Source organism: Theropithecus gelada, chromosome 7b (assembly GCF_003255815.1).
Source record: "Theropithecus gelada isolate Dixy chromosome 7b, Tgel_1.0, whole genome shotgun sequence".
NCBI classification, from domain to species: Eukaryota; Metazoa; Chordata; class Mammalia; order Primates; family Cercopithecidae; genus Theropithecus; species Theropithecus gelada.
Genome location: NC_037675.1, coordinates 36,748,777 through 36,768,377, shown reverse-complemented (window position 1 = coordinate 36,768,377; position 19,601 = coordinate 36,748,777). Strand labels below are relative to the sequence as shown.

General features: G+C 36.6%; 1 protein-coding gene across 12 annotated transcripts in view; it reads left to right on the top strand.

Annotated features, from left to right (window-relative positions):
* RALGAPA1 (Ral GTPase activating protein catalytic alpha subunit 1) overlaps positions 1–19,601 on the top strand; it is a 278,210-nt gene that overhangs the window by 88,403 nt on the left and 170,206 nt on the right. For all 12 annotated transcript variants that reach the window (XM_025392196.1, XM_025392200.1, XM_025392190.1 and 9 more), the window contains exons 15-16: positions 197–434; positions 1,617–1,778. In XM_025392196.1, coding sequence (XP_025247981.1) covers positions 197–434; positions 1,617–1,778 — 400 coding nt within the window. The remainder of the gene's footprint in view (positions 1–196; positions 435–1,616; positions 1,779–19,601) is intronic.

Here is a 19,601-nt window from a genome sequence, read left to right as displayed (position 1 = left end):
TTGGCAGTTGTTGAAATGAAATTTATAGTAGATTCTGACAATTACATTAATTGCTTTTACAAGTATTATCTACTAAAAAAAGCATGAGATTTTAAATTTTGCTTGTTTTTAAGTATTTTTTAAAGAATTGAGTATCTGATTTTGAAGTCACACACTAAACACATCTTACTGTTATTTCTGATATTTGTCTTTGTAGACCCTTATAGTTGCCTGGATCAAAGCAAACCTAAATGTGTACATCTCCCGAGAACTTTGGGATGACTTACTGTCAGTATTGTCATCGTTGACCTATTGGGAAGAGTTGGCCACTGAGTGGTCACTGACTATGGAGACATTAACTAAAGTTTTAGCTAGGAATTTATATAGTTTGGATCTCAGTGATTTACCATTGGATAAGCTGAGTGAACAGAAACAAAAAAAGCACAAAGGGAAAGGTAAGAATTGTTCATAGAGATGCTTTATATAAATAAAATAATTGAGTCAGGGAAAACCATTCCAGGGAGAGGGTGAGGGTGAAATAAGTAGAATCTTAAATATTTTATTTTTAAGAATTAAACAAAATGAAAATGTATAAAATACGATTCCTTTTTATCATAAGCAGTTTTTTCTTAGAACTGAGAAGGTGATTTCATGTTACTCTATTTAAAATGTACATAATAATTATTTAAAAAATGGTTTTTGAAAGCACTTACTTAGTTTTAACTAAAAGCAAACATTCCCTAGACATGAAATATGTGTCTGTCTAATGTTAAAAGGGAGTGGGGCAGTAGTGTAATGATAATATCATTAATATACGTTTTTTAAAAACTCAGTTTGTTAGGATTTTGCCCTTTTTTTTTTTTTTCCCCCAAGACAGGGCCTCACTCTGTTGCCTAGGCTAGAGTATAGTAGCACAATCATGGCATACTGCAGCCTCGACCTCCCAGGCTCAAGGGATCCCCCTGCCTCAGCTTCCCAAGTAGCTGGGACTACAGGCATATGCTACCGTGCTCAGCTAAATTTTTTTGTTTGTATTTCTTGTAGCGACATGGTTTCACCATATTATCCAGGCTAGTCTCGAATTCCTGGGCTCAAACAATTTGCCCACCTCCACCTCCCAAAGTGCTGGGATTACAGGTGTGAGCTACTACACCCAGCCAGTATTTTACATGGTTAAATATTAGTTGTTAGCTAGAGTTTACATCTAAGTTACATTTCATACTTTTGTCCAGGGTATTATGTGCTCAAACTACTTTCTCCTGGACTATATTTCCCAAGTGGCTATTATTGGCAGATTAGAGATTTAGTAACCATCACCGCAGGATGGGTTTTGTTTAGCACATTTCCTGTCTTTTTTTCTTGTCTAAATGTTTCATTTTTATTCCAAAGCAAGTGGGTGGCAGAGAATTTCTAATAGCTTATTGCTAATGGTGTAATTTTAAAATTCTGCATCAGTTTTGGATATGATTTATACCTAAAGTGAAGCTCATAAAAGCCTTACAGTACATAGCGTTTTATCTTACTACTTTATAATTTATGTAAGCAAACCTAAGACTCTGAGGCAAGGTAGCACACATAACTTGAAGATATTATTGATCAAGTAACAGTATACTGAGATTGAAAATCTACATTTCTAGGAGTTGGACATGAATTTCAGAAAGTTTCAGTTGACAAGTCATTTTCTAGAGGATGGAGTCGTGATCAGCCTGGCCAAGCCCCAATGAGACAGAGGAGTGCAACAACCACTGGTTCTCCAGGAACCGAAAAGGCGAGGAGTATAGTACGGCAAAAAACTGTTGGTATGTACTCTTGAAAATCATGAGAATGGTACAGGGCGCTACATTTATAGTCCCTGGTAACAATTTATATCAATATATCATTTTTCTTACCAGTTGATTGTTGTGAAATGAAAAACTGCCATAGCAAAGCCGTTTTTCCAGAAGTACTCAGAGTCTTGTTATATCCTATGTTATCCCTTTATGCTATTAAGATTTATCAGACATTATGTGGTTTGTTTTACTGTAGAGAGCCGTAATTTTAAAATGTTATTTTACAGAATTGAAGAATTAGAACTGTGATTCACTTTACAGAACTCAAGCATTAACTGGTATAGTTTCATTAAAGGAATTTGCTCACAAATATGGAAAATTAGGGTAGCTAATTTCCAGTGCTACATTTGTATAGTAGATTAGTTTCACGAACTTCCAACAAGAATCTCATTTTCTCTGCTGGCAGACAGCTGAGGCCAACATGGAGTCTATTCCTGAGTTTCTTGCTGCCTTTAACAAAAATGGAAGAACGTTCTATAACCTGGGAAACAGCAACAAAGGAACAATGTTGGAAACAATTTCTGGGCATAAAATCGCACAGCATACTGTGGAATTAGCTACCATCTCATTCCTTTTTCTCAGAGGTTTATAAACTTGGCTGAATTATAGTAGAAAGAGAACTGTAATGAGAAACAAGGAGGGCTTTTTCCTAATCTCTTTTCTTACTTCTCTTTGATCACTACATAGCTAGGTAAGCCTGGACAGTCTACCAAATGTTTGTAGGCTTTTTTTAAAAGAGAGATCTCACTCTGTTGCCTTTGTTAGATCGTAGCTCACTGCAGCCCTGGACTCCTGGGCTCAAAGTGATCCTACCTCATCCCTCCCCTGAGCCTCTTGAGTAGCTGGGACTATAGGCACATGCCACCATGCCAGGCTAACTTTATTTTTCATAGAGACAGGGTCTTGCTATGTTGCCCAGGCTGGTCTTCAGTTCCTGGCCTTAAGTAGTCCCCTCACTTTGGCCTCCCAGAGTGCTGAGATTACAGGTGCGAGCCATGGCACCCAGCCTTTTCTAGGCTTTTTAAGTACTTCAGCTGTGTAGTGGGAATGATAATACTGCTCATTCCTGAAACAAAATTGCCTGAAGTTATTCCAGGGTTTACAATCAGTGCTTCTATGGAAAGAGAATTTTCCATGGGAATGTATCTGTATTTAATGGTAATCAGTGAAAAACACTTAATTTTAGAGAAATTTAAAGTCATTATTGTAAGGATACATCTTGTATAAAAAATTAGGTTCTAAAGTGTTAAGAATTATGGTTTGAAAGGAAGAAACAACTAGAAAGAAAATAAGAGAGTAAAGATTTTAAAAATTAAAATACATGGTTAATGTAAAATCCTTTAAAAGGATAACACGTTCAGAATTGTCTTATGCTTTTAAAATAAGCATAGAATTACATTGATTGTATGTTCCAAGCTAGAATAATAAGACAATACATAAGGAAAAAGTTATTGTAGTATGAAAATGAATATAATGGGAATTTTACTATAAAATTACTTTTTGGAATCCTAAGGAAAATGATTATATTTGAAATGCCTTCCTTCATTTTATATTAATGTCACAATTGTAGAAAATATTTGTGTATTAAGAAGAAATTGTTGGCTGGGTGCGGTGGCTCACGCCTGTAATCCCAGCACTTTGGGAGGCTGAGGCGTGCGGATCATGAGCTCAGGAGTTCAAGACCAGCCTGACCAACATGCTGAAACCCCGTCTCTACTAAAAATACAAAAAAAATTAGCCGAGCGTGGTGGCATGTGCCTGTAAGCCCAGCTACTCAGGAGGCTGAGGCAGGAGAATCGCTTGAACCCGGGAGGCAAAAGTTGCAGTGAGCAGACATCGAGCCACTGCACTCTAGCCTCGGGCAACAGAGGGAGACTCTATCTCAAAAAAAAAGAAGAAATTGTTCTTTTAAGTGTAAATTTTTATTTTATTTAAATCTCATCTTTTTTAAAAAGTACATTTTTTTTTTCTGATTATAGAAGTAATTTATGCTTAGTGTGGAAAGTAACATTTAGGGAAGCATAAAGACCCGTTAGCTGTCTAATGAGAAGTAATCATTGTTAACATGTTGGCATATATCTTTGTAGTCTTTTACATAGCATTTAATGAGTAAAATATTCATGCTGACTTCATAGCTCATGGTGATTACTTTCTAGTTGTACTGATGTCAAAACAGCCTTGTCTGAACTGAACAAGCCTATGAAACAAAGTTAAAGCCTTAAAAATTTGTTGAGAAAGGTACCTGCATAAAGTTCAAAAAAGAGGCAGCAGATTAAATTAGGATGTTCTTTGGGCATATTTTTAAAAATTTTTAACATTAGTGTTTTTTTTTCTTTCTGAGACAGAGTCACCTAAGCTAGAGTGCAGAGGTGCAATCTCAGCTCACTGCAGTCTGCCTCCCGGGTTCAAGTGATTCTCCTGACTCAGCCTTCAGTAGCTGGTATTACAGGCACACACCACCACACCCAGCTGATTTTATATTTTTAGTAGGGATGAGATTTAACTATGTTGGCCAGGCTGGTCTTGAACTCCTGACCTCAAGTGATCCACCCACCTCAGCCTCCCAAAGTGCTGGGTTTAACATTAATTTTTCCAGCCTGGGCAACAAGGCAAAACTCTATCTCTACCAAAAAAATACAAAAAAGTTAGCCGGGTGTGCTAGCACATGCCTGTAGTGCCAGCTACTTGGTGGACTGAGGTAGGAAGATCTCTCGAGCCCAGGAGGTTGAGGTGGCAGTGAGCTGAGATCACACCACTGCACTCCAGCCTGGATGACAAAGTGAGACCCTGTTTCCAAAAAAAAAAAACAAACAAACAAACAAAAAAACACATCCATTTTATTTATTTATTTATTTATTTATTTATTGGGATGGAGTCTCGCTCTGTTGCCCAGGCTGGCGTGATCTCAGCTCACTGCAACCTCTGCTTCTGGGTTCAAGCGATTCTCCTGCCACAACCTCCCAAGTAGCTGGGACTACAGGCATGTGCCACCATGCCTGGCTAATTTTTGTATTTTCAGTGGAGACAGAGTTTCACCATGTTGGCCAGGCTGGTCTCAAACTCCTGACTTTAGGTGATCCACCCACCTCAGCCTCCCAAAGTGCTAGGATTACAGATGTGAGCCTCTGTGCCCAGCCTTTATGTTCTTCATGAATGTACATGGTTAAAAATTTAGACTGTGATTAAGTGTATACATTGTAGTAAGTCTCCCTCATCAGTATTCCCCACCCTCCCATTTCACCTCACTAGAGGCAACCACTATTACCAGTTTCTTGAGCATCCTAAAGATACTTTATGTCTATACAGGCTTATAGCATAACATATACAATCTTGTGAATCATGGCTTTACACATGTGAATGAAAAACAATTCCTTTAACTACTTGCTATAAAATTGCTGTTCTATGCATTAAGGATATAGTTCTGAACAAAGCAAGTAAATTCCACCGGGGCTAACAATTCTAGTGTTGGGGAAGAAATATAATAAGCAAATAAACCAGTAAACATGTCATGAGGTAGTAAAGTTATGAAGAAAAGTCAATCAGGATAAAGGAATAGAAAGTGTTGGAGCTAAGGACATAGGACTGTTTTAAGTAGGGAGGTCAGGGAAAGCTTATTCTATCCTATAAGAACAAAGACCTGAATTGGGAAAGTGCATTCCAGGCAGAAGGAAAAGTGAAAGTCCCAGAGCTAGGAATGTGCTCTAGGGCTTTTGAGTGTTTGAGGAGGAGTAAGGAAAGAAGAGAGTGTTAGGAGATGAAGTCAAGCTATAATGATATATCTTAAAGATTATTATATATCAGAAAAATGTTGGCCAGGCACGGTGGCTCACACCTGTAATCCCAGCATTTTGGGAGGCCGAGGCAGGAGGATCAGTTGAGGCCAGGGGTTTGAGACCAGCCTGGACAACATGGTAAAACCCCATCTCTACTAAAAATACAAAAATTAGCTGATCGTGCTAGTACACGCCTGTAGTCTCTAGACCCTGCTACTCAGGAGGCTGAGGCAAGAGAATTGCTTGAACCAGGAGGCGGAGGTTGCAGTAAGCCAATATTGTACCACTGCACTCCGCAGAGCAAGACTCTTGTCTCAAAAAAAAAAAAAGTTGAACTTCCTATATCATAATTACATGGAAGTACTATAATTTAACCTATCTCCTGAAGATGAATATACATTTTGTAATTTTGTGCTATTAAAAATGGTGCAGAATAGGCTGGGCACAGTGGCTTATTCCTGTAATCCCAGCACTTTGGGAGGCCGAGGCAGGAGGATCACCTGAGGTCAGGTGTTCAAGACTATCATGGCTAATACGGTGAAATCCCATTTCTACTAAAAATACAAAAAATTAGCCAGCGTGGTAGCGTGTGCCTGTAATCCCAGCTACTCGGGAGGCTGAGGCAGGAGAATTGCTTGAACCCGGGAGGCAGAGGTTGCAGTGGGCCGAGATCGCACCATTGCACTCCAGCTTGGGCAACAAGAGCGAAACTCCATCTCAAAAAAAAAAAAAAAAAGTATAGAATATACTTATGTATTCTTCTATATTTTGTGCATATATGCAAGTATATCTATAGGTTAAGTCTGTAGGGTTTGAAATTAATTTGCCCTCTAAAGAGAGGAACCTTTGTAGCCTTAATAGATTTAAGCAAGGATCATTAGTAGATATCAAAAACATTAATAAGTAAAGGATTGCTTGGGAAGAGGATATTCACTTGTTGCCAAGGACTATCTTACAGATTATTTATATTTGCAAAGGATAAATATACCTTTACAATGGAGGGATCTGGAATCAAACCATTATACCTAACTTCTAGTTTATAGTATATATAGGAGATAGAAGAACAAATTAAATGACTCCAAGAGAAAATAATTGAACAAAATTAGAATGTAGTACATTTTATGAGACAACTGGTCTAGCCTCTTCAAAAGCACAGTATCATTTTTAAAAAGTTGAGGTGGGATCTGTTTTAGGCTCAAGAGACAATAACCAGATGCAATATATGAACTCTGATGGAATCCTTGTTTGGAAAATGTTATAAAAATTATTTTGGGATATCTTGGTAACTTTGAATATGGATTGAATATCAGATGATATTATGGAATTTGAGTAAATTTTTTTAGGTGTGATAATGGTGTTGGTATATAGGAGGATGATCTTACCTGTAGATGAATCCTGAAATATTTAGGGGTGAAGACTCATGGTATCTGCAGCTTACTTTCAAATACTTCAGCAAAAATGTACACACAAATATAAAGCAAATATGGCAAAATGCTAAGCAGTTGAATCTAGGTGGAAGTATACCTGTTTACATTGCAATAGTCTTTTTTTTTTTGAGACACAGTCTCACTGTGTCACCCAGGCTGGAGTGCAGTGGCGTGATCTTGGCTCACTGCAACCTCCCAGCTTCAAGAGATTCTCCTGCCTTAGCCTCCCAAGTAGAGTAGCTGGGACTATAGGTGCACACCAGCATGCCTGGCTAATTTTTGTATTTTTAGTAGAGATGGGGTTTCACCATGTTGGCCAGGCTGGTCTTGAACTCTTGACCTCGAGTAATCCGCCCTCCTCAGCCTCCCAAAGTGCTGGGATTATAGGTGCAAGCCACCACGCCTCACCACCTTTTAATTTTTTCTACATTTGAAAATTTTCTTAATAAAAAATTGAGAAGAAAGAGGCTTTTTAAAAAGTCATTAGATGACTCGTATTGCCAGCAACATAGTGAACTTGATATTCTGGAACTATTAGATATTCTTGCTAGCATTTTGTCGCACCACTGGTTTGCAAACAGAGAAACCTGTAAGACTCTCCTTACTCACTTCCTTGACCAAAATAAACAAAACTATGAGCAGAAAATGGAGTGATGAGCAGTAAGCACACTGGAAAAGTGGGATGATCTTGAAGCAAATTGCTGATAATCACTTCTGGGATCCAGACTAAGACTTGAGCAAGCTTCAAGGTTGGAGGACTGAATTGAAGACTTCCATGTTAAATTGGTTATCTTGACAAGGATACAAGTTAATTTCAGGTCAGTAATGCTTCCTGGAAATTGTGCAAGCAGACACAAATTACCTCTGGAGTAATTCACTCTCAATTAGGCCTCCAGAAATTCCACAGATTAGAATCAACCAAATATGAGTTCACAAAGATTATTCAATAAACATGGAAACAAATTATATAAATGAGTTAGCAAAAAAGAGAGAGAGATTGAGATTCCTTAAGATTTTAATCCCTAATATTGGAATAAAATAACCAATTTTGTAACCAATAAAATAACCATGTTTGAAATGTTTAAAGAGGAAAATGATAAGCTCATTACAATGATTAAAAGGAACCAAATAGAACTTTGAGAAATAAAAATATAATTCCTGAAAGAAAAAAAAAACAGTATTAAACAACACATAAGATATAAATAAAGAGAGAATCGGTAACTTGGATTAGAAATTTGAGGAAATTACCCAGGACATTGAGATGGGAAATGTGAAGGAGAGGGTAAGAAATTTGTAGAACAGGATGAGGGTCTGATGTGTCTAGTTGGAATACCAGAAGGAGAGATTGAAGGAGAGGCAGTATTTCAAGAATGACAGAGAATGTATTAAAGCTATGAGTCTATAGGAATGGAAGCATATAGTATACCAAATAAGTAAGTAGAAACCCATACTTAACCACACTGCAGTGACATAGCAGAATGGAAAGACAGAAAAGACCATAAAGGCTGCAAAGAGAAAAAATACATAATCTTTCAGAAAAAAAACAGTTATGCTGAAAACAGTGTTCTCACCACTGACAATGAAGACAGAACAGCAGGATAATATCTTCAAAGTGCTAAGGAAAAATAACTATCATTTTAGAATTGTGTACTGACCAAACTTTCAAAATGGAGGGTAAAACAAGACAACTGTGGATTGACCTTAATGATATAACTTCTAAAAGAATATGTCAGGAAAGGAAATTACCCCAAAATTAAAGTCTGAGATGTAAGAAGGATAAATAATCAAAGAATGTGGTAAATGTGTAGGTAAATCTAAATAAATATTATCTGAATATAGTAATTTTGGAATTGAAGGGTAGAAGTTAAATACTGGTCATTCATAATATATAGTTCAGAAAGAGTTTAGTGAGAGTATAAATATTCTCAAATACTTGTTCAGGGTGAAGTAGAGAGCTGGTGTTATTGCATTAACTTTAGACTTTAAAAATATAGGGTAAAAAGACAACCCAATTAAAAATGGACAAAGGATTTGAATGGACATTTCTCTAAAGAAGATACACAAATGGCCAATAAGCACATGCTCGAAAACACTAGCTATCAGAGAAATGCAAATGAAAATCACAATAAGATGCCACTTTACACCCACCCACTAGGATGGCTATTGTTTATCAAAATACGAATATTAAGTGTTGGTGAGGAGGTGGAGAAATTGGAATCCTTATATATTGCTAGTGGGCATGTAAAATGGTACAACTACTTTGAAAAACACTCTGGAAATCAGTTCCTTTAAAGTTAAAATTATATGACCCAGCAATCCCATTCACAGGTATATATCCAAGAGACTTGAAGAGTGGCTGCTCTCATCAATTTTTTTTTTTTTATTTTGAGATGGAGTCTTGCTCTGTCACCCACACTGGAGTGCAGTGGCACCATCTCAGCTCACTGCAACCTCTGACTTCTGAGTTCCAGCAATTCTCCTGCCTCAGCTTCCTGAGTAGCTGGGATTACAGGCCTGCCACTATGCCTGGCTAATTTTTGTATTCTAGTAGAGAGGGGATTTCACCATGTTGGCCAGGCTGGTCTTGAACTCCTGGCCTCAAGCAGTCCACCTGCCTGGGCCTCCCGAAGTACTGGGATTATAGGAGTGGGCCACCACACCTGGCCCGCTCACTTCAATTTTATATACTTGTTGCCAAAATCAATTTTAAGTGCAGTTTATTTCCTATTCTCAAAAAGTTCCTGACCAAAAATTAGCCAGGCGTGGCGTGTGTGCCTGTATTCCCAACTACTCGGGAGGCTGAGGCAGGAGGATGGCGTGAACCTGGGAGGCGGAGCTTGCAGTAAGCCAAGATCACGCCACTGCACTCCAGCCTGGGCTACAGAGCGAGACTCTTAAAAAAATAAAATAAAAGTTCATGACCTTCTGAGACTGACAAATTAATATCCATATGCTCTAGTGTTACTATAGTATTGGGACTAATCTGATTTATCTTAATGGATTTTTCTGGTATAATTTCTCACTATTCCCTTTTGCGTATTGCACGTAAAAGCTGAAAAATAACTTCCGAATAATCCTGTAAACACAAAAAACTTTAGATTCCTCCTCGTTATTGAGAAGGGAGTAACCTGATAAAACTGTTTTTAGAGATTAATTTGGAAATGTTGAGTACTGTGAATTTAAGAAGAAACTAGTGGAACCTGAAGTGGGTAGCTTTATTAATGTAAAGTCAGGACCAGGGGTAAAGGACGAATCGTGGGGATAGAGAATAACCGAGTTGCTCAAGCTAGAAGTCTGGGAATTAGCTTCAACTCTTCTGACTCTCTCCTATATCCCCAAACTCTGATTGAATCATCATATCCTGATGATTATATCTTGAGCTAAGTATCTGTCACCTTTCTTCACTTCTTTACATTTCCACTGCGGCTACCTTGGTCCAGTACACCATTACGTCTACATTGCTGCACGAGTTTCCTAACTTCCCTGCATCAGTTTTTCACAACCTCCAGATCCGTTTTCTACCTTATTGTCATAGTGGTATTAAGAATAATTTCAAATTGATGTCACTTTTTTGCTTATATTTTTCAGTGGTCTTTTATTGCTCTTGGGATAAAATTGAAAATCTTACCATGATTTTTATAAGGCCCTGCATGATTAGGCCTCTGCCCACTTTTCCAATCTCATTTTATTCCTTTTTCCTTTGCTCTCTACTTTCCACATTACTAGACTTCATTTATTAAAACAGTGAGAGAAGAAAATTCACCAACCTGGAGTTTTAGATCCAGCCTCTCCTTCACTTTTGAAGGACAAATAAGGGATATATTCTGAGACATGCATCAGTAGGCGATTTCTTCATTGTGCAAACATCATAGAATGTATTACAGAAACCTAGGTTACATAGTCTACTACATACCTAGGCTGTATGGTGTAGCCTGTTGCTTCTAGGCTGCAAACCTGTACACCATGTAACTGTACCGAATATTGTAGGCAATTATAATACAGTGGTAAATATTTGTGTATCTAAGCATATCTAAACATAGAAATGGTACAGTAAAAATAAAGTATTATAATCTCTACAGCTAAAATAGAGTATTATAAATATCAAATCTACAGTAAAAATAGAGTATTATCCGTAAGGACCACCATCATACATGCAGTCTGTTGGTGACCGAAACATCATTATGCAGTGCATGATATGACTATGTTAATTTCAGACGAAGCAGACTTTAGAACAAGGAGAATTATCAAGAATAAAGAGGGGTGTTACATAAAGATGATTAATTCTGGCCAGGCGTGGTGGCTCACGCCTGTAATCCCAGCACTTTGGGAGGCCAAGGAGGGTGGATCACCTGAGGTCAGGAGTTTGAGACCAGCCTGGCCAACATGGTGGAACCCTGTCTCTACTAAAAATACAAAAACTTAGCCGGGCTTATTGGCACATGCCTGTAGTCCCAGCTACTCGGGAGACCGAGGCAGGAGAATTGCTTGAGCACAGGAGGCAGAGGTTGCAGTGAGCTGAGATCATGCTACTGCACTCCAGCCTGGGCAACAGAGCAAGACTCCATTTCAAAAAAAATAAAATAAAAGATGATTAATTCTCCAAGAAGACATACTAATCCTTAATGTGTATTCACTGACAACAGAGTATCAAAATACATGAGGCAAAAACTGATAAATCTGCCCAGAGAAATACAAAAAGTAATGGTACTGTGGTTGGATATTTAACATCTTTCTATCAGTAATGGAGAGATCCAGCAGGCAGAAAATCAGTGAGGACATAAATGAAGTGAATAGCACTATCAGTCAACTTGATCCAATTATGACATCTATAAATTGCTTAATCCAGCAGTGATTATACTCATTCTTCTCAAACTCATGCAAAACATTCACCAAGACCACATTCTGGGTCATAAAACATGTCTTAATAAACTAAAAGGAATAGAAATCATACAAAATATACCCTCTGACTGCAATGGATTTAACTATAAATCAATGACGGAAAAAGTTGGAAAACTCTAAAATACTTGGAGATTAAACGACACACTTCTAAATAACGCACAGCTCGAAGATGTTTCAAGAGAAATTGTAGAATATTTTGAACTAAATGAAAATATAACATCAAAATTTGTGGGCAGTGAAAGCTGTGCTTAGAGGAAAGTGTACAGTATTGAAAGTATATATTACTAGAGAAGAAAGATCTAAAACCAGTAATCTAAGCTTCCACCATAGGAAACTTGAAAAACACAAATCCAAAGTAAGTAGAAGAAAAGAAATAATAAAAATTAGAGCAGAAAACTGGGAAGTTGAAAACAGGAAATCACTAGAGAAAAATCAACAAAACTGAAAGTTGGGTCTTAGAAAATATCAACAAAACCAATAAATCTCTAGCTAAGTTAAATAAGAAAAAAATAAGATACCAATTATTAATACCAGAAATGAAAGAAGAACCATTAGCAGTGATCCTTTTATTATTATTATTTGTTTTATTTTTAATTTTTGTGAGTATACAGTACGTATATATATTTATGGGATACATGAGATATTTTGATACAGGCATGCAATGCGTACTGATCACATCAGTGTAAATGGGGTATTCATTACCTCAGACATTTATTCTTTGTGTTTCAAACCATCCAAGTATATTCTTTTAGTTATTTTTAAATTTACAATTAAATTATTTTTTGCTATAGTCACCTTGTTGTACTAGCAAATACTAGGTCTCATTCATTCTTTTTTTTTTTTTGTACCCATTAACCATCTGCACTTACCCTTTCCCCCACTATACTTCCAAGCCTCTAGTAACTATCCTTCTACTCTCTATCTCCATGAATTCAGTTGTTTTAATTTTTAGCTCCCACAGGTAAGTGAGAGCATGTGATGTTTGTCTTTCTGTGCCTGGCTTATTTCACTTAACATAATGACCTCATGTCAGGATCTCATTCTTTTTTATGGTTGAATAATACTTTATTGTGTATATATACCACATATCCTTTATCCATTCATCTGTTGATGGATACTTAGGTTGCTTCCATATCTTGGCTATTGTAAATAGTGTTGCAGTAAATGTGGGAGTGCAGATATCTCTTTGATAAACTGATTTCCTTTCTTTTGGCTATATACCCAGGAGTGGGATTGCTGAATTGGTAGCTCTATTTCTAGTTTTTTGAGAAATCTCCAAACTGTTCTCCATAGTGGTTGTACTAACTTACATTCTTACCAACAGTATGTGAGGGTTCCCTTTTCTTCACATTCTGGCCAGCATTTGTTATTGCCTGTCTTTTGGATAAAAGCCATTTTGACTGGGGTGAGATATCTCATTGTAGTTTTGATTTGCATTTCTCTGATTATCAGTTATGTAGAGCACCTTTTCATATACCTGTTTGTCATTTGTATGTCTTCTCTTGAGAAATGTGTATCAGATCTTTTGTCCATTTTTAATTGGATTATTAAATTTTTTCCTGTAGAGTTGTTTGAGCCCCTTGTGTATTCTAGTTATTAATCCCTTGTCAGATGCATACTTTGCAAGTGTTTTTTCCCATTCTGTGGGTCGTCTCTTCACTTTGTTGACCATTTACTTTGCTGTGCAGAAGGTTTTTAACATGATCTCATCTCATTTGTCCATTTTTACTTTGGTGGCCTGTGGATATTATTTAAGAAGTCTTTGTCCACTTCGTTGTCCTGGAGAGTTTCCCCAAAGTTTTCTTTCAGTGTCATAGTTTGAGATCTTAGATTTAAGTCTTTAATCCATTTTGATTTGATTTCTGCATATGGAGAAAGATAGGGATCAAGTTTCATTCTTCTGCATATGGATATCCAGTTATCCCAGCACCATTTATTGAAGATACTGTCCTTTCTCCAGTGTATGTTCTTGGCATTTTTATTGAAAATGAGTTCACTGCAGAAGTGTAGATTTGTTTCTGGGTTCTCTGTTCTGCTCCATTGGTCTATGTATCTGTTTTTATGATCCTTTTATTTACTGATAAAAGAATTAAATTTGATAACCTAAAAGAAATAGACCAATTACTTGAAAGGTACAATCTCCCAAAACTCATACAAGAAGAACTAGATAATCTGAACAACCTGATATGTATTAATGAAATTGAATCAATAACTAACAACCTTCCAAATTAGAAAGCACCAGGCCCAGATGGTGAATTCTACTGAACATTTAAGAAAGAAATAATTCTCCACAATTTCTCTCAAAAAATAGAAGCAGAAGGAATACTTCCTAATTCTTTTGAGGAGTACTGCATTACCCTAATGCAATTCATCTCATCAGCAGGCTAAAGAAGAAAAGCCATATGATCACATTCATAGATGCAGAAAAGCATTTGGCAAAATCCAACACCCATTTAGGATAAAAACTCTCAGCCAGGCGCAGTGGCTCACGCCTGTAATCCCAGCACTTTGGGAGGCCAAGGTGGGCAGATCACGAGGTCAGGAGATCAAGACCATCCTGGTTAACATGGTGAAACCCTGTCTCTACTAAAAATACAAAAAAATTAACTGGGCATAGTGGCAGGTGCCTGTAGTCCCAGCTACTCGGGAAGCAGAGGCAGGAGAATGGCATGAACCCGGGAGGCAGAGCTTGCAGTGAGCCAAGATCGTGCCACTGCACTCCAGGCTGGGCGACAGAGCCAGACTCCATCTCAAAAACAAAACAAAACGAAACAAAATTCTCAGCAAAGTAGGAAAAGGGGGAACTACCTCAACTTGATAAATCTGTTAAAAAATAAAAACACAGGACAACCTACCTCTAGCATCATACTTAATGGTGAGAAACTAGTTTTTTTCCTGCTCAGATCCACAAGACAAGGATATCTCACTATTCCTGTAAGACAGGAAAAGGAAATAAAAGGTCTACAGATTGGGAAGAAATAAATAAAGCTATCTTTGTAGATGACATGATTATGTGGAAAATTTCAAGGTGACAACCTCCTGAAACTAATAAGCCATTATAGCAAGGTTATAGGATGCCAGATTAATATATAAAAGTCAAGTTGCTCCCGCCATACCAGCAATGAACAACTGGAATTTGAAACAAAGCACAGTACCATTTACACTAGCACCAAAAATCTCCAAAACAATTAGGTATAAATCTAGCAAAATATTTACAAGATCTATATAAGGAAAACTATGAAACTTTGGTGAAAGAAATCAAAGAATATCTAAATAAGTTGAGAGGTCTAGTTCATGTACATGGATAGAAAAACTCACTATTGGCAAGATGTCATTTCTTCCCTACTTAATCTGTAGATTCAACACAATCTCAGTTGATTGTGTTCTTAACAAGTTATTTTGTGGATATTGACAGAAAGAATCTAAAATTTATATAGAAAGGCAGAGCATGAGCAACATGACAAAACCTGTCTCTACAAAAAATACAAAAACTAGCTGGACGTGGTGTCATGTGCCTGTAGTCCCAGCTACTTGGGAGCCTGAGATGGGAGGAGTGCTTGAGTTCAGGAGGTCAAGGCTGCAGTAAGCCATGATTGTGCCCCTGCACTCTCTAGCCTGGGTAACACAGCAAGATCTTGTATCAGGGGGAAAAAAAAAAAAAGGAAAGGCAAAAGAGCCAGAAGAGTCAACACAGTATTGAAGGAAAAGAATGAATTGAGAGAAGGGCCAGAACCTGACTTCAAAATTTACTACAGTAATCAAGAAAGTATAGTATGCGTGAGAGAATAGACTATTATGGAATAAAATAGAGATGCCAGAAACAGACCCACACAACTAGAGTCCCCTGATCTTTGACAAAGGAGCAAAGGCAATTCAATAAAGAAAGGATGGTCTTTTCAACATGGTGCTGTAACAATTGGACATCCATCCACGTGCCAAAAAAAGATGGATCTATACACAGACCTTACATCTTTCACAAAAATTAACTTAAAACAGATCATAGACCTAAATGTAATGTACAAAAGTATAAAACACCTAGAAGACAACATAGGAGAAAGTCTAAGACACCTTGGGTTTGGCAATGAGTTTTATGATACAACACCAACAATAAAATTCTTGAAAGAAAAAATTGCTAAGTTGGACTTTATTAAATTTAAAACTCTGCTTTGTGAGAGACATTGTTAAGGGAATGAAATGACAAGTCACAGATTGGGAGAAAATCTGCAAAACACATAGCTGATGAAGGACTGATTCTAAAATATACAAAGAACTCTTAATATTCAACAGGAAGAGAACAACCTGAAAAATGGGCAAAAGGTGTGAACAAACACCTCACCAAAGAAGATATAGAGATGGCAAGTAAACATAGGAAAAGATGCCCAACATCATATGTCATTAGAGTATTGCAAATTAAGACAAGAAACCACTACACACCTAAAAGAATGGCTAAAATCCAAAATACTGACAACACCAAATGCTAGCAGGGAAGTGTAGCAATGGGAACTCTCATTGGTGGTGGAAATACAAAATTATATCATCACACTGGGAGACAGGTAGTTTCTTTCAAACCTAAACATAGTCTTACTGTAGGATCCAACCATAGCACCCTTTGTATTTACCTATATAAGTTGAAAACATGTCCACACAAACATCTGCACATAAATATTTATAGCAGCTTTAGTTGTAATTGTCCAAGATATTCTTCAATAGGTGAATGGACAAACTGTTGTACATCCATGAAATGGAATATTATTCCATGATAAAAAGAAATGAGCATTCAGGCCATGAAAAAAAAAAAAAAGTGAAGAAACTGAATGAGTATTGCTGAGTAAAAGAAGCTAATCTGAAAAGACTACATACTGTATGATTTCAACTATATGACATTGTGGAAAAGGCAAACTTTTGTCAACAGTAAAAAGATGACTGGTTTCCAGGCACTAGGAATAGGGGGGTGGGGCTAGAAGGGATGAATAGGTGGAAGCAAGCACAGAGAATAAAGATGTGAAACTATTTTGTATGGTACGGTAATGTTATATATGTGTCATTATACTTTCTCAAAACCCATAGAAGGTACTACATAAACAGTGATCCCTAATGTAAACTATGGACTTTAGCAATACTGTATCAATATGAGCTTGTTAATTGTAGTGAATGTACCATGCTAATACAATATGTTAATAATTGGGGAAACTGGTAGGGAGGGGGAAAGGGATGTATGGAAACTCTTTGTAGTTGCCACTCATTTTTTATCTGTAAATCTAAAACTGTTTTGAAAAATGTATATTCTTTTTAAAAAAATGTATTTTTCGGAATAGAAAATAATTTAGACATTTGAAATAACCACAGATTTATCTGTAAAATTTTTAATTCATTTTTTAGTTTGTGTCATTCTCCATTTATTTATTTTCTGACTTGCATTGGGAGAAACAAATTGTATTTCTGACATTGATTTATATTTCTCTTTTATGAAATGTTTCGTTTAATAACAAACCTGATTGCTCTCTCATTAAAACTGTATTTTTTCCTATGACTTTGAATTACCTGATAGAGTGATAGAATATTTAACTTTTTCTGACTAACTTAAACAGCTTTCTTTATACTGGTGATCTAAACTGATGTAAGCACCTTATGTCCTTACAATTCATAAAGGTACTAGTATAGTCTATGTTGAAATTTGCAGATTAGCAGTTTTGTCACGTAACGTTTCAAAGACTTATTTTACTGGTTGCTTTCTAGGATTTTCAGATAGAAATTGTAAGAGAATTTTTTTGTTTTTTCTTTGAAATTCTAAGATAATTTATTCATTATTTTTCGCTTAATAAACATAAAGGCAACTTACCTGCATTTAAAAAATATTAAGCATGATGTAATCCTTTTATCTCAGAATACTCAAGATGGCTTTATTAAGATAAATTTTGTTATTAATAGTTAAGTTTAAAATGTAAAAAATGTGGAGAGTATGTCTGGTTTTGCTTATGCTAACAAATATTAAGAGAGATTGCAATGAATTTAAGAATCATTTTTGAACATACTCATAAGCAATGTAACTTGCTTGCATTTATGATATAGGACCTGGTGTTCAACTTCTGGAGCGTATATATCACTGTTTTGTTTGCAGATTTTGCTTTTCAATTATGTGTATTATGATAATAGGCCTACATTTGGGAACTTCAACAGGTATTTCTGCCAATGGATAGGAATGTATACATAATGTGAATTTTAATAAATAGGGAAGAAAATGTATAATACTTTGGAAATGAGAAAATTCCGGAGTTGCCTTCCTCATGTTTATTTTTTGTATTTGTATGCTGTTAGTGATCCATCACATTTGCTGTCCATGAATTTCTTATGCTATACGGAAACTCCAGAGTACAAGTTACAGTTTTTTATATATTCTGTATGGTCCGAGGTGAATTTATGGGAATGCTTTTTTTTTTTTTTTTTTTTTGAGAGGGGAAAAGATAGGAAGCCTTCAAAAATTGTCATGCTCATAATTTGAAAATCTGTTTTTACTTTTTGATGTTATGTTTTTCATACTGCCCATTAAGCATATTATAGATTTATGATCACTGATGTATGTGTCTTAGGAATGTATGTGCTAATAGGAATGTCAGTAACTGTTTAGGTTAGTAAATCCCAAAAGATCTCAATAACTAATTCATTGTAAATAATTTTCTGTAGTGAGGGTCACATAGCTGTGAAGCCATTGATAGACTTCTAAGTATGCCTAAAGACTCAGAGTTTAGTTAAAACAACAACAAAAGGAGGTGACCATTTTTGCTCCATTTTTTAGGGTTTTTACATTTGTTTTTGAGTCAGAGTCTTACTCTGTTGCCCAGGCTGGAGTACAGTGGCACAAACACGGCTCATTGTAGCCTTGACCTCCTAGACTCAAGTGATCCTCCCACCTCAAGCCCTCAGAGTAGCTGAGACCACAGGGACACACCACCACACCCAGCTAATGTTTTAGTTTTTGTTTTTTGTAGAGATGGGGTCTCCCTCAGTTGCCCAAGCAGGTCTCGGACTCTTGGACTCAAGCCATCCTCCTGCCTTGGTCTCCCAAAGTGTGGAATTACAGGTGTGAGCTACCACACCAGCCGAAGGGTAACATTTTTAAAGAATTCATTCAGAATCACAACACAGATGTATTTCATTATTAATATGAAAAAAGTTCCAAGGCAAATGCCCAAGCTCTTCCTTCAAGTTTGTGTTGCGAAAGAAAGGAAAAAAGGAGTTTTTATTTCCCAGAAATTATCCCTAGGGGAAAAAAGAAAAACTTGTAATTTATCTGTGGAATCAAAAATTCAATTCAAGTTTTTAAAAAATGTATTTTAAAATTCTGGCTGATATGGTGAAACCCCATCTCTACTAAAAATACAAAAATTAGCCATTCGTGGTGGTGGGCACCTGTAGTCCTAGCTACTCGGGAGGCTGAGGCAGGAGAATGGCATGAACCTGGGAGATGGAGCTTGCAGTGAGCCGAGATGGCGCCACTGCACTCCAGCCTGGGTGACAGAGTGAGACTCCGTCTAAAAAAGAAAAAAAAAAAATACATACATATATATATGAAATGTGATTACAACTATAGATGATATTTTACCCTCTGTGTAACACTTTAAGATTTCCATATGTATTTGTGTCTTTGACCAGTTTTAATGAGTGATTATGTTGGAGTCAACGTAACTTTTGTTTCA